This window comes from Rosa rugosa, chromosome 4, assembly GCF_958449725.1.
Source record: "Rosa rugosa chromosome 4, drRosRugo1.1, whole genome shotgun sequence".
Taxonomy (NCBI): Eukaryota; Viridiplantae; Streptophyta; class Magnoliopsida; order Rosales; family Rosaceae; genus Rosa; species Rosa rugosa.
The window spans coordinates 25,102,778-25,119,115 of NC_084823.1; the positions used below are offsets into that span (position 1 = coordinate 25,102,778).

A 16,338-nucleotide genomic window follows, 5' to 3' on the forward strand; every position below is an offset into this window, starting at 1 on the left:
GAAGACTGAAATTTTTGCATACAACAAGGAGAAGCTTTCCAAGAAATTGATTAGCTGGAAGTCCAAAATTCTTAGTAGTGCAGGTAAAGAAACTTTAATTAAAGCAGTGGCACAAACAATGTCCCTGTATGCTATGAATTGCTACCTATTGCCTAAAGGGTTATGTGATGACATTCATCAACTTTGTGTATCCTTCTTTTGGGGTGTGTAATTACCGGATGGAACAAAATTGATAGAGTTTGAGTAATGACAGTTTTTCAAACAAGCAACAACACAAATAAAAGAGCACAAGAATTGCTGACGCAGTGTAAACCTCTCCACTGAGGAAACTTCACTGCGAGGCTGTTTACGTAGCCTACACGAGAATCAAATCCAATATGAATCAAGGTTGTTACAGATCACAAGTAGTGGTATTCAACTCAACCACATTGACTAGCAACAATGCTAACTTGCTCACAACTGTAAAAGTCCTATTCTAAACAACTATGAAGCAATTTGTATAGATGAAGAAATCTGGACACGCCTTCAGATTCAATCTTGCCTCGAAGCCTCACTGATCTCAATCACATATGCAAGTGATGAATGCAGTGAACAAGCAGTATGATCAATCAATCAAACAAACAATGAGAGTTTTGTAAAACAATTAGTGCAGACTATGCAGCACAATTAAAATTCTCAATCAGAAAACTCTAACTGCTACAATGCAGTATCAAAACCTTTTATAGAAGATAAAGACTCCCCCTCAATCCAATCACATTAATCACAAATTGAGATAAGCTTGGAAGGTTTTTTTAAACACATTGTGAGACTCAACTAATCCTTACGGATATCATGTAATTGTCATCTCTAAGGAAAGTTATCTGATAAGCAATCATAACCATTCTAAATGCAGATAAGATTTCCTGAACTTCTTTCCTTAAACATTATAAGATAGCAAATAGTTTAGTCCCACAATATATGCATCAATCACATGCAAATTGATATGATATGCAAATTAAAAGCTCTCTAAACCTAGACCATATTTTCAGAATTATATGGAGGAAAAAGAATCGTGTACAATCAATGCGCCTAACCCAAATTGATTCCTATTAGGAAAAATCTTTTTAACAAAAGATTGCCAATTAAAATAAACATACCTAAATCAATTAGGTCTTCAAAGGGATGATTTTAACTGGTGGAAAATATCTTTGGATAATAAAACTTAAGAATAGAAAGATACTTTCCGAAAACAAACTTCCTAAAACCTAGGACTGACTCGAGGATTGCAACACAGGTTGCAATCCCAATGCATATGCTGACTCATGAGATGCATTTACCTGTAATGTCTCTGAGATCAGTATTAGGCCATTTTCCAGCTTCTTCAGTGATGAATTTTCATGATATACTTCACTAGCTTTGTATGGGAATGCCAACAAATAACATGTACAAAATCTTGTACTTACAGGGTGACACGGAGGAGAAGAAAAACATTCATTGGAGGAGTTGGGAGCGCCTTTGTCTAACTAAGCAGGAAGGTGGAATGGGCTTCAAGAATATATTTGCATATAACCTAGCAATGTTGGCTAAGCAAGGTTGGAGGCTTATTTCCAATCCACATTCTTTAATTGCTCAGATTTACAAGGCCAGGTATCACCCACACTATTCCTTTTCGGAAGCTGAGCTTGGGGACTCACCGAGCTTCTCTTGGAGAAGCATATTGCAAGGGCGGCCGGTGCTAAAAGCGGGAGTGCAGTGGCATATAGGTGATGGCACACAAGTGCATATTTGGAGTGATAGATGGATTCCTGGTTGTCAGCAATACCAGGTCCAGAAACCTCCGGGATGTGAACTTGAATTGGTAGAGGATCTCATTGACCATGGTAGAAGAGAATGGAAAGCTTCTCTTATTAATTCCATCTTTGTTCCTGTAGTGGCACAAAACATATTATGCATACCCCTTAGCAGCAGACAAATGAAAGATAGACTCTTCTGGAGCCTTGAGCGAAAAGGTTTCTATTCGGTAAAGATGGCATATTGGATTACAAGAGAAATGGTGCTTGGAAATGCCCTTGCCTCCACCTCGAATGGGGATCCTTATCAAGGCCTATGGAAGAAGTTGTGGAAAGCAAATGTGCCTGGTAAAGTGAAAATATGTCTCTGGAGGGCATGTAACGATCTCTTGCCTACTCGAATCAAACTGAGGTCGAAAGGTTTTCAGGGTGAAACTGACTGCCCTCTGTGTCCTCATCATTTTCAAGACATAACACATATACTTTGTAAGTGTCCTAATGCTTTTTCTCTTCTTGTTGCATCTCCCTTTCACTTGGGTAATAGTCTGCTACCAAATATGCAATTCAAGGATTGGATGTTGGATCATGTCACACCTCTTAAGCAAGAATTGTTTGATCATTTATTGATGGTGCTCTGGTCACTATGGAAGAATAGAAACAACATGGTGTGGTATGACACCCATCAGTCTGTGCATGATATCTTTCTAAGCTCCGCGGCCTAGTTTGAGGAGTTTCGGCAAGCTCGGTAGGTGCACAAACCTGCAGGATCCAAGCCTAGACAGAGGTGGAAACCGGCCTATGAAGGAAGATGGAAATTGAACATTGAACATTGATGGGAGCTATCTTCCGAACCAAGTATCTGGGGGCTTGGGGGGAGTTCTCAGGGATGAGTTGGGCAGGTTTCGGGCTGCTTTTGCAGTCCCTGTAACCAATATGAGTTCTGCTAAACATACAGAGTTGTAGGCCATCAAACACTACTAAAAAAAACTTCAATTGCGACGGCAGATAGTGATTTTGCCGTAGCAAATACTATTTGCGACGGCAAATTAAGCTTTTGCGATGGAAATTCTAGCGTTGCAATAGGTGGCGTCACAAAATCCAATTGCGACGGTAAATATCCGTTGCAAATAGTATTTGCGACGGAAACTATTGCCGTCGCAAAGGATAATTTAGTTGCGACGGGTACTTTGCCGTCGCAAAAAGATATTTCATTTTAAAAAAAAAAATCTGGTGTGAATTTCACACAAAAACTAGTACTGTACTGCAAAAATTATAAATTGAAAAATGTTAAAATATCATATGAACTCATTTCAATTACAAATCAACAATCACAATTGTAAGACCAACCAAAGGTTTTGCAAAATTACAAGCATCAAAATACCTAAAACTACTAGCTTCTTGTTGAAATTAAGAGTTACACACGACGCTAGTGACCAAAACTTCTGAACCATATTTATGACTAACATCCTCCTTGCTTGTAACATTCTTCACCCGAAACCCGAAAACTATTGGAAGGAGACCTTGGGTTGCCCATGAAGTTATACAATCCTATCAGCTTCTTCTTCATTTACTGATCCATGACTTGTGCTTTTGAAGAGCCCCACAAGCAAAATAGAGACATATCCTTAATAATTTATCCCACAGATAGCAAATAGCAAGTAAATACCAAAGAGATAAATTAACTTTTGTAACCATAGATAAAACTTATGATTGAGAAGCATACAGGTTTTAGAGTGAAATGGAAATGAGAAAGAGCATGATTCTCAAAGCAAAGTTTCTTGAACAACATTTCTGCATGATCAAAGATATAGACCACAACGCTAATAAATCAGCAGTTTTATGAACACAAAAGGATGCACGCATGCAAAAGATCAAAAGATACTCATACAAGGAGACTAAAAGCATAGCAGAGATAGAAATAACAACAATAAAAAACATGCACCTTATTCTTATACTTGTCTTTGGATGGCAATGAACCAAAATCTGCATTCATCTTTTGAAGATACTATTTCTGCAAAAAGTTGATAACAATAGCTACTCAATTAGAGAAAAGATTTACATATTTACATATCAATACCAGACTATCAAAATCATCCTCTTACTAGTATGAATGAAAAGAAAATGCCCTAATTCTAAATTATTGATACAAATATCATGCTATTCTTATATGAATACCCCAAAAACGACATTAACGAATTCAAACTCTGTACATACCTCCAATAATATGGAGTATTTGCTATCTCACCAAGCATAAGTAACTCCTACTTTGGGACATCCACGAGACATGGCAAGGCCCAACCACGACATCCATCGTGTAGCCCTATGTTCAAGCTACACCACGGTATCCGGAAGTCGCAAATCCGCCTCCGGGAAGCCACGTTCCCGCCCTTGCCAAGATGCCCTCACAACTAGGCTTTCTAGACTAGAATAGTGTGGTTTCTTGTCCCACATCGAAAACAATGTAAAGGAGAAACATTCCTTCACTTATAAAAGGAATGCCTCCTCACACAATTCATTCATCCCATTACATACTTTGTAATCTTGTTAGGCCGCAAGACTCGACACACTAGTATAGCTTTCAAGTGGACGTAGTCTCCCGCTCATGCGGAGGCGAACCACTATACATCTTGTGTCACTCTCTCTCTCTCTCTCTCTCTCTAAAGCTAACTAGAGATCCCACGGATCACTAACGTTAACATTGGCGCCGTCTGTGGGAAGCCAACACATTGGCTTCATCACCTTCCATGAGCTAAGTCTGCTTAGCGGAACTCAAAGAAATTCTTCCCTCCTTCTTTGAGCCATTTCAAATTCATTGGTCACCCGTTTCTCTTTAGTCATTCTTGAGTCTTCATTGGTTCCCAGTGAGTTCATGTTTGAATTTGTGTTTCTTGGCGGCAACTTTTGCCAAGGCATGATCAAACACCACTCCAGCGGTACAATTAGAGCAAAAATGTGCAGAAACTTGCACCTTGAGGGCTGGTCAACTCCGGTCAACGCCAGTCAAGGGCAAGTCACCGCCAACTAAGGGTTGGTTAACACCAAACTCAACAAGTCAACGCTACACCCACTCATGACTTGGGCCGGCCAACTCCAGTCAACGCCAGCTCAAAGTGGTCAACGCTGAACCACTCAAAAAAAAAAAAAAAAAATTCATTGCTGGTGCCTATTCTCTCTGGACACCCGGAGATCTGCTTTAGCCACCCTCTTTCTTCTTCGTTGCATTCCGCCAGCAAGGCTCTGCCGCCAGCAACATTTCCGCCAGCTTTTCAGAGCGACTGTGCCGGTCCACCGCACTGTCGACCACAGTCAGCGGCTAAACCTCCGCCAGCCATACTCGACAAACCTGGCACCTCCGCTAAACGCCACTAGTGTAATGCCCCGTACCTTAAGTTTTTACTAGTTACTTTTTACCGAGGTTGACCGAAAAGTGACTTTTCTTTAGTCCGGTAAATTAGCAAATTTCTTTGAGAATGTCGTAGAATACGTAAAATCGAGTTCGTGGACACGTAGTTCGTTTTAATCGGAGTTTTTACATGGAAGTTATGATCAAAAATAGAAATTACTATTCTTAGCATGGTTTTTTTTTAGGTGAGTTTCTAATTGTGGAAAGAAGAAAATAAAAACAGAAAAGGAAGAGAGAGAAAGTGACAGATTGAGGAAAAATCGGGACAAGCCCGAGCTCTCCCTTCCCCTTTCTTTTTCTTTCGCCGCCGGCCTTTCTCCACCAAAAATTGACGTCGTCCGGCCACCCCAGTGCGCACCGCTCACCTTGGCATGATCCTTCCTCCCTCCTTTTCCTAGATATGTAAGTTTTTCACCTTGGGTATCATTGATTTTTGAGTTTCGAAGAGAATTGCAGAATTGGGGAAAAATTGGTTTTTGCTTTGATCTTCGGTTTCCGGCGATTTCCGGCCGGATTCTTTAGGGGTTTTGGTTGTTGGGGAAGTGATGAGCGTGTTCCTAACCTTGTTGCAGCTCGTTTTGATCGGTGGAGGAAGATTTGAAGGTGTTTGGGACTGTGAACAGTACCGTGAACAGTAACGTCCGATTTCTTGGGTTCTTGTTTGATTTTTCTAGATATTTCTACTTGATTTTGGTTGTTGTTGCAGGTATAGGAACTGTTAGTTGTAATCTATGAATTTTGTGTTAGATTTAAGGTTATTGGATAATGAGTTTCCTTGGAGTTTTGATGTTAGTTGTGGTTCTAAGGAGGTTAAGATTATAATCTTGGGTTGAGAACTTGTTGTCATGTTTTTAGTGGAGTTGAGATTATTGAGAGGTTGGAGAAGTAAATTGGGTTTCGAATGTCAAAAGAGAAATTGGAATTTTGGAAGAAAATGTTTTGTTGTAACCTTGTTGGTTATTTGTTGGTGGAAAAATTGGAGAATGAATTTGGAAATTTTGAAAAGGGATAATTTTATAATTTGGTGGTTAAGTATGGTTAAGGAGTTGGAATTAGATTGGCCAAGTTGTTGAGCGATCTTTGTGAAGGTTAAAGGAAATTCTAAAATTGGAGAATTTGATTGTTAGAGGAATTTTGGGTAGTGAGTATTATTTTTCCAAAGGATTAAGCTTTGTTTATTAGATTACTTCCTTATTGAGGTTAACTTTATCCGTCAATTGTGACAGGACGTACTGAGTCCTCGAGCGAGGAGGACACGGGCAGGCAGCAGGATTAGCTGCGGGACTTACTTGTGAGTGGACTTTTATTTTGTTAAAATAATGCATGCAGCATGGAAATAAGTTTTCAGTTGGTTTATTATTTGAGAAAATGTGACTCGGTGGAAAGTGAAGGATTTAAAAAGAAAGCAGTTGACAAGGAGGCCAGTTTTGGCGCATGCGTATCTTACCTAGTTGGCAGTCCCTTCTAGGTAATAGTCTGGTCGGCAGTCCCGTCCAGACTACAGCCGGTTGGCAGTCCCATCCGATGCGTTATCTGGTTGGCAGTCCCTTCCAGATGACATGAGGTAGTTAGTCGGCAGTCCCGTCTACTACCTGTGGCTAGTTGGCAGTCCCAACTAGATGGCATGAGGTGGTTAGTTGGCAGTCCCTTCCGATGTGTCATCTGGTTGGCAGTCCCTACCAGATGGCATGAGCTGGTTAGTTGGCAGTCCCTTCTACCACCGCCTCCTATTCCGGTTGGCAGTCCCTTCCGATGCGTCATCTGGGTGGCAGTCCCTTCCAGATGGCATGAGATGCCTAGGAAGCAGTCCTTCCTAGTCATCAAATGAGTTTTCTTGGAAAAAGGATTGAGTTGGAATTTTATGGAGTCTCGCTGCATGATGGTTTGTTAAAAAGAGAAATGGGGAAGCATTCCATAAATTGTTTCAAATTTTGTTTCGGTTTTGACCACTCACTCTAATGGATTTTATATGTTTTCCCCTAGGCCCTTCGTTTTCAAATGCCCAGATTTCCAGATTTGCCGAGATCGCGTCCAGGCTCTAGAGACTTTGGAATCAGCGCTTCCGTTTTTGTCTGTGGGTTATTGCTTAACCTACCTTGTATGATATCGGCTTAGCTATTAGTGTTGCTCTGATAACCCTTTTGGCTTTGATGGATGTTTTTGTTCGGATTGATGTTACTGAAGGAGTTGTGTTGGAATTTGAACTTTCCAAATGTATATATGCTTGGAATCTAAATATGGTATTGTGGGTTGAGTAGAAGTTAGAGTTTTAATCATGTCCAGGTTTGTGAACTTTTGGGTAGCCCATATTTAGGGGAGGTTCTGCCGAATTTTCGGTAGAATTTCGCTTAATGTGGGTCCCGCAGGCTCGTATCCAGGACTACGGGGTGTTCTTGGGTCGGGTCCTGTCAACTAGCCCAACCACCGCAAGCTTCTTTGCGGAGCTGTCACCGCCGACCATCCTTCAGCGGCACCACACCGCCGGCGACGATCTTCCGCCAGCAGCAACCTCATCGGTGACCTCCAATCAGCGGCACTGCCGGCAAGCTCGACTGCTACCGCCAGTAGGCCAACCTCCGACGGAACCCGCCACACTGTTCACCGCTATCCTCAAACCAGCGGAACAAGCCTCCTCCGCTGAACCTTGCCTCCGCTGAGCTTCACACCGCCGAGCTTCGGCCCTCCGTTGAACTCTACGTCCCCGCTGACCTCCAGGTCTGGACACCCACAGATCCACTGTGGACACCCACTCTTCAATCATCATCGGCGGCAACAATCACCGCCAAGTTTCTTCCGCCCAGCTCCGGCAACAACCAGCGGCAAAACTCCATCTCCCCCAACCGCTCCGCCCAGCGCTCCGGACTCAACGCCGAGCACCATGCTCCGCTCCGCTGGACTTTTCACCACCGGCAGTCATCCGGCCAACTTCCTCCGCTGGCCCATGCTCCGCTCATGAGCACCAACTTTCTCCGCTGGCATCTCCACCGGACAACCTCCGCTGGGATTCACCACCAGCGGCAACTACTTCTTCCTCTGCTCGGCGGAAGCTTGACCCAGAGCCTTCTTTCTGCAAAACTGACGAACAGGGAAATTCGATTATATCTATTGAGCATTCAACCTCAACTACGAGTTGACATACATTATCGGAGCACTTTATCCACCAAGGCAATGGACCGCCATGCTCGGCCAACTCCGCTAGCCTCCAAATCGGCATAAGATAAGTAACTTTATCTCACTACACGCTCTCGCAATTAGAGCTATTGCCATGTCTATACATGTCTCCATGACCCGTAAGCATGCCTACGACATGTTCTTGGCCACTTTACTACTTGTACATGCTTGCTCTATGTGTTTGTCATTTTTTCATGCAGATACGAACTTTACGAGTCTACGGTCTACGACCAAACCGCCAAGCGGTAAGGCAACGCCTCATAATAGCACTGACCGCTACGCGGCATTGCAGCAAGGGACTAGTTAACACAGCCTACGACAGCCATTGATCCGGCAGTTAACACCGACGCTTGGGTACCAAAGATTGGGATCGCTACCCAACACCCTCTGCTCCGTGCAGCTCCCCCTCAACAAACAAATTACCGACCATCCGGAGGTCCGTCATGGCTGGGGAGTCGGGGACTCTCTAGCGGGCCTAGCAGGGGCCCACCCATTGAGCTTCCGCTCATGCCTTCCCGGCAACCCATTGAGCTTCCGCTCATGCCTTCCCGGCATCCCATTGAGCTTCCGCTCATGCCTTCCCGGCAACCCATTGAGCTTCCGCTCATGCCTTCCCGGCATCCCATTGAGCTTCCGCTCATGCCTTCCCGGCAATCCTCGAGCTTTACGCTCATGTCTACTCGACACACCACACGTTAATGGAACATTGAATTCTTCTACCATTTGTCGCTTGCGACAAATTGAATTCTTTTCGCGTTCCATTAATACGAGCGACAACCAAACCAACACAAGCGTTCACGTACTCATCATTTACACGTTACAAACGCTTACCTTCGCACCGCTCATGCAACTTACGTCTCCTTGTGCGCATCACACATTTATCATATGCAATCCATATGCTCACACAACCATGTATCACACACCCCATACGTTTATATATGCCAAAACGCATATCGATGCAACTCACATTTGTTGCCCAATGCAACGAGCATTCTACATATGCCTGTCTTCTTGTCTTTGTTGTGCAGGTTAACGAGTCCCTTCTTGCTTACGGAGTTCGGGGACTTGTAGGGGCTCCGTACCGCCCGGTTACTTATGCTTGATGACTTCATGATTTGAACTCCCCAACCAAGAAGCTCCTCTTACTTGGGGACTTCGGGGACTTATACATACCTCCAATAATATGGAGTATTTGCTATCTCACCAAGCATAAGTAACTCCTACTTTGGGACATCCACGAGACATGGCAAGGCCCAACCACGACATCCATCGTGTAGCCCTATGTTCAAGCTATACCACGGTATCCGGAAGTCGCAAATCCGCCTCCGGGAAGCCACGTTCCCGCCCTTGCCAAGATGCCCTCACAATTAGGCTTTCTAGACTAGAATAGTGTGGTTTCTTGTCCCACATCGAAAACAATGTAAAGGAGAAACATTCCTTCACTTATAAAAGGAATGCCTCCTCACACAATTCATTCATCCCATTACATACTTTGTAATCTTGTTAGGCCGCAAGGCTCGACACACTAGTATAGCTTTCAAGTGGACGTAGTCTCCCGCTCATGCGGAGGCGAACCACTATACATCTTGTGTCACTCTCTCTCTCTCTCTCTAAAGCTAACTAGAGATCTCACGGATCACTAACGTTAACAAACTCCAAATCCAATTGCAATGTCCTTACTGACTTACAAGAGTAAAGCTGGTGACAGTGTAGGTAGTATTGGCAACAAATCAGCAGTAGACCTTGTAGCATATTTATGCCCAGCAAAAGCAACCATATGTCCCTCATAATTATCCTGCAAATTCAAAACCACAAACCACACTAAATTGATTGAATTCAAAACAAGCCAATATTCAACACCCTTAATTAAAATTGCAATGTCCATTATCTTCACAATCTTAACTGAAATCTGATACTTTCAGTATATGCAGGTATCAATCTTGCTAAACTACCAAAACTAAGACTAACATTATGCAATGATCAACCTTAACATCAACATTAACCTAAACCCTTCAAACCCTTGTAGCAATCCACAAAATAAAAGGAGCACCAAAACGAAATGGAACGGGAGAGAGATAATGAACTGGAACGAATGGGAGAGAGGACCTTACTGTTAGTACAAAAGATAAAAACACAATATCAGACCATAATACATCATAGGTCCGCTTCAACTATGTCATATCACTCAACATTAGATTTAGTTATCATATGGAATGTCAATAACTTTTTGCCAGATCGTCTGCTCCTCAAGCTTAAGAGGTAAGAGTTTCTTCCAGAAAACTAAAGCTATTCCATTCACCACCAAGGCACCAATCAATTACCAAAAAAACAAGTATAATGCATGTCACATTACATTAAAGGTAAGAGATTAGATATGCAGATCATGCAATCCAAACTACAAGATCCTAATCTTCAAAGGTCAAATAGAATATAATCAAACAATCTAAGGCTCCTTGCTCGTTTTTAATTAGTAGAAGAAAGTTAAAATAAAGCAAAATGATTTTTTCCAACAGTGGACAAAATCAGCTCTCTGCTACAAGTCATTACATCAACTGCTATCACTCTTTGATCAACTATCCTAATCATAGATAACTCATATACCTAGTCCTGGTATCTAGCTTTTCATCTAACATAGATAGCTCATACCTAGCTCTTTGGTGGCTTTAAATAATTTTTAGGAAGAATGCCAAACATGTTACCCTTTTTCTATGAACAAGAAAGACAGAACAATGATTAGTTATCACAAAATTTTCAGATGACTTGGTGTTTTTTTTTTATTTTTTTTTATGAACACAAATAAAAAGAAACTGGAGTCGGAAAACAACTTTTTAGAAAATCATCAAAACTGAAGCAAATGTTGAAATATATATATATATATGAAACATTGCACAAGGATTCGCCTTTTAATGCCTTTCCCCCCTCTATTACCAAAAGAAAATGCACAAGGATTTGCAAAGCGCATGAGTGATTTGAGTAAGCATCTCAAGCCAAAGTAAATCAAAAGATTAGATAAAGAAAGAATGGCATGTGTGAGGGTTATGTACCTGCTGGTATATCGCGGCCAACTTTTGGAATTGGAACTGACGCCAAGACTGGAACATTGGATTCCAGCACTCTTAAGACAGCAGGGAAGAAAGATGAACCGAACAACTCCATCTTACCGACTTCATCGATGACAAATAGGTCAGTATCTTCTCTTACCTGATAAGAATAGAATTCTTCAATTCAAAAACTCATGACATAGAAATGATGCACTCGGCCGTCTAATCCATAAATAAGATCACTTTTAACTATATGTTTAACAATTAGCAGTGCAAAACAATATCCCACCTGCAATTCAGGAACTGCCAAGGACTCAAACGACGCAACATCAACTTTGTACTTCCCCACAGTGGGCCATCTCAAAGATTCAGGGCTGAAATATATAGCAATATTGATGCGTTGAGCCTTAACTAGAACTAAATGAATGAATGATTGATCTGGACAATGAACAATTACGAAGATTGAGAAGACCTGGAAATGATGGATGAGGCAAGCGGAGCGGTACGGCCGTCTAATGTGACCACCTGGAACCCAACTCTCTCACCTCCTTGTCTAACCTCACCTATACAATTGAAATTGATAAAAGACAAATTAACATTATAAACATCGAATCCAGAGTTGTATGTATATGAAAACAGTTTAAGAAATTGAGATTGAGAGTGAGAGTGAGAGGGGATTACTGATGTAGAAACCTTGAATCTTTAAGTTAGGGTTTGAGGATTTCAGGGTTTCAAAGACTTTCACTATTAGAGTGGTTTTACCAACACCCTGCATCAGATTTAGAATCATATATAAATCTTGTCAAAAATTGGAAGTTTATAGAGAGAGAAGATAGAGAGAGAGAGAGAGTGGTTGCAAACTAACCGGAGGTCCAGTCACCAGCAAGCTTCAACTGAATAAGCTTCAACCCTCATCCTCCTCTTCCTCCTTATCTGAATCGACCACTGCTTCGAGATCAAGAAAACCCATATCAGAGAGCCTCTTTTTGCTCCGCTTACACTCCCACCACCGCCACCACGATAGGGGTCGTATTCATCGTCGTCGTCGTCGTCGTCCTCCTCCTCCTCCTCCTCGGCCGCGTCGTCAATGAAGCTCGATCTCCTCTGCTTGTCACTAAATCTCTCTTCAATGGCGGCCGAGGATCACTAGGTCAGGGTTTTGAGCTCGGTGAATGAAGCGTGAGAGAGAAAGAGGAGGAAGTGTCGCGTGAAAGAAATTGATCTAGATCTGAAGGAATAGTCGTATTTGTTTCTTTTTTTTTTTAATTATACAAGCGACCGCGTGACTATACCGTCGCAATTGATTTATAATTATGCGACGGTAATGTTATGTCCGTCGCAAAAACTCTTTAATATGCAACGGTAAAATAGCCGCAGCACATGCCGTCGCAAAAGCTGACTTTTTGCGACGGAAAAGTTTTCCGTCGCAAATTTTCGAAGCAATTGAAGTTTTTTTTAGTAGTGAAAGAAGGAGTACAGTTACTTTGGTCTATGCAAGTGGACAACGTGGTGTTGGAAACTGATTGCCTAGAGGCCATTAATGATCTAAAAAACACTAATCATGATTTGGTGGTCCTGGGAGGTATTGCGGATGATATTAAATTCGCTATACAGACTTTTAGTAACATTTCAATCTGTCATGCCCTAAGAACTTGTAATGGGGTGGCACATAGACTAGCTTGTCTTGCTTTTGAAGATAGAGAAAGTTGTTTCTGGTACACCAGACCCCCAAACTGCATTGCTGAGGCATTGCAGTATGATTGTAACTTTAATGGCTAATGGCCTTTTAATATAGTCATTTCCTTGATTCAAAAAAAAAAGAATACAATAATATGAAGGAAATTTCTATGGAATTTTGTTTTTATTGGTATTGAACACCTTTAATTTTATTTATTTATTTATTTTCATTACTAATAATGTAGTTGGGTTAAATGATTTTATTTTAGGGTGTTGCTAAATGTACCCAGCAAATATCTTAACACACCCAGCCCTAGAATATTGTGTTGAACTTTCCAAATTTACCCTTTTCAAAAATACACCCAGCAAGCAAACTTCTTCGAGGGAGGGTGCTCCTAGATGAAAAACAAGAAGAAAATGCTGCTTCTTCTCCTAGCAGAACAAAAAGAAGCCATTCTTGTCAACCGTCCCAACCTTTCTCAAAAGCGATAGGTATATTATGTATATATTGGACCAAAATAGTTGGATAAAGAGGTTGGAGATGGGTTTTTAATATAGAGGGAAAGGTCTGCGTTTTTGTTATATGAGGTGTGTGTAATATGTACATGTAAATGTAAATGGCTCAGAGAGAAACTATGATACTAAGCCAAAAAGAGACACAGAAGCCGATGATAAAATGGTTTGGCTACATGAAAGAAGCAATTGCCAAGGTGATAAAAGATCTGCAGAGACACGTCAAATATATTGGTAGTTAAAAAATCAATTTGCAGTTGCAAAACTAGTTCAGAAATTAATAGAGAATGATGGTGGGTTCAATCAACAATAGCATTCAAATCAACCACTACGCAAAACCATGAATATAATTTCTTTTTTCTTTGCTTTTGCACTGCACATATACAAGGACAAAGTTGGAAAAGTTTGACATAAAATATTATTGCTGGGTCTATTTAGAAATATGATGGGTACAAATAGAAAGACCCTTATTTTATTAGACTATCAATTAGAATAGAATAAAGGGTCTTCCTCGAACGAGCTTGCACTCGTCCTAAAGACAGAGTTTGATTTGTGCATTTGTGCTCGTCCGGTGGCGCAAGACGTCTGGGCGGGCCACCGGCTTTGCCGACGTTTCGTGGCCTGCTGCCGGACGGGTGATTTCATCAAAGCGGTGAGTCTGGTGCTACATCTCTGATGCACGGTGGTAGGGCTGTTCTAATTCTGAGAAGGTCAATGGCAAATTGGGAGGGACTGGATTTCGATATGCTTTGTTTCCAAGCGGCAACGCCAGCATCGGGTGAACTTTGTCAATCTGGAGTTTGGGTGAACTCAAACCTGGTTGTGTTTGGGTTTTGCCTGGTTTTTAGCATCTGGGGCTCATGGGTGGTCGGAGTGGCTTCGTCTGCGGCATCTGGGATTGGAATGACGTGGGCATGGTGGCACCGTAACAGCATCGCCGTGGTCGTGGTCGGTGCCATTGTGCAAGGAGATGGAGACTTGGGCAGGTTTGGGCCATTTTTGCTAGGGTTTTGAGTGGGACTCTCCTTTGGGTTGCAGCCAATTGGGCCTAAGTCAATTGGGTTTGGGTATGAGCCTAGGCCTACCATTTGTTAGTACTTTAGTTTACCTTCAATAATTCCCTAGTTTTTAGGGAAAGCTATGCACTTTTGTGCACCTATGTCTTTTTTTAGGCTTGCTATTTACTATGTCTTTTCATAGTTCATAGGCGTAGTTTACAACATGTTCGTTAATGAATGGTACTGGATATATATACCACGTTTTCTTATTTTCCCTCTGTATTCAAGGCAGTGAAAAGATATGTAATGTATTGATCTACTTTGAGACTATAATGAGAAATCGTTGATTTAATTAAAATATATATATATATATATATAGTTGGGCTAAATTTATTTTGTCATTGGTAATTTAAGAATACAATATAGATGCATGAAATTTCAATGTATGAAAAAACATAGCGAAGTTGATAGTTGTTCTTTCATATAAAGCCACATTAATTTATTGTCTCAAGCCTCTGAAGTATCAGGACCAGGACCAGCCCTGCAACGTGGAAGATGGAAAGCCTGATTAGTTCGTGTTTCTCAATTTGGTCATGATTTTTTGTCACCGCTTTGCAGACTTGGTGTCATATCTAAATCACGTGGCTTGGTTTGGTTATAGCTCTTTGTTGTTGGGCTATGAATTGGGTTGTTTGAGGCAGTTCTCTAATGTTTTCTTACCAAAGGTGTGGTCACGACGATATGATTCTTGGTTTGTTAGTGGAGACATACCATATCATTGGTGTCGATTAATTAAGGGTTAAGGGTTGGTCTACGGTTTGGTTCCATGGTGCGGGCTCACGGCTCAACAACTGGTGTATTGTTTGGTTTTTGGTGCTACGTTGGCTTGTCAGCCTTTTTTCATCATTATTTAGACCTCTCTTTGCGTTTTTGTTGTTTTTGTTTTTGCTTTTAGTGTTCCAGTCTTCTAGACTTCAGAGTTTGCAGTTGTTTTTTTTCTTTGTGCTATCACTTGTATGAGTTGGTGCGGTTTATCAAAGTAATAATTATTTCTATCATCCCCAAATGAATGAGCATTGTATATAAATTCGCTTTTATATAGAAATATACGAACACCTTGCCCTAAAAAAGTGTTTAAATTGTAGCCAATTTTTCATAATCTTTGCTCTATTGTGGAGAGAGGTTTGGTGTCATTAGTCACTCGCTAATTGGTCCTTTCCTTTTCTCTTCATATCAGTATCTTCCACGGAAAAAAAATAAAAAATGTAAAAGTAAAATGGAATTGTAATTGGTCTACCCATTTCATTTCATAGCCCCTTTATATAGGGATAGAATTACAATGGAAACATCGATTAACATCAATTACAATAATGATAGTAAATGTTGATTGCGATGTGATTGCAATTCCTTGATTCCCTCTTCATCAGTTTCTTTGACGAAGACACATAATGTGCTTTTCCTTTAACACTCCCCCTTGTGCCAAGTCAAAGACGAATGGTGCATGAGTTGTTGCCTCACTAAAAACCTTGCCAACTAACAATAAAAACCCTATGGGACAAAAAATACACCTTGGTCGAAGGAAAATAGCACAACGCACCTTTTACATTTGAGGATGACATGTGTGTGTTAGACTAACCCTGGCGTCTACACCTCCCCCTGATCCTTACATTAATCAAGGGAGCTTGGAAAGTCTTCGCATTCCTATGTTTTTCACATGTTTCTCAAATATGGCCTTAGACAATGATTTGGTGAACAAATCTGCCACA

The 16,338-nt window shown here is 41.3% G+C and overlaps 1 protein-coding gene across 1 annotated transcript; it reads right to left on the reverse strand.

Moving 5' to 3' along the window:
• Positions 1–2,988: 2,988 nt before the first annotated feature.
• On the reverse strand, positions 2,989–12,421 carry LOC133744544 (uncharacterized). The gene is made up of 8 exons (XM_062172638.1): positions 12,384–12,421; positions 12,250–12,271; positions 12,066–12,153; positions 11,857–11,947; positions 11,674–11,758; positions 11,388–11,544; positions 10,032–10,138; positions 2,989–3,780 (listed from the first exon to the last, which is right to left on the reverse strand). The coding sequence occupies exons 1-7, from the start codon at positions 12,419–12,421 to the stop codon at positions 10,134–10,136; spliced, it is 486 nt and encodes a 161-aa protein (XP_062028622.1). The 3' UTR covers positions 2,989–3,780; positions 10,032–10,133.
• Positions 12,422–16,338: the final 3,917 nt, after the last annotated feature.

Coding starts and splice junctions, on each gene's coding strand:
- LOC133744544 (XM_062172638.1), bottom strand. CDS start 12,421: ATGAATACGACCCCTATCGTGGTGGCGGTGGTGGGAGT. Junction 12,272..12,383: donor GTGGTGGCGGTGGTGGGAGT/GTAAGCGGAGCA, acceptor ATTCAGTTGAAG/CTTGCTGGTGACTGGACCTC. Junction 12,154..12,249: donor TGCTGGTGACTGGACCTCCG/GTTAGTTTGCAA, acceptor AATCTGATGCAG/GGTGTTGGTAAAACCACTCT.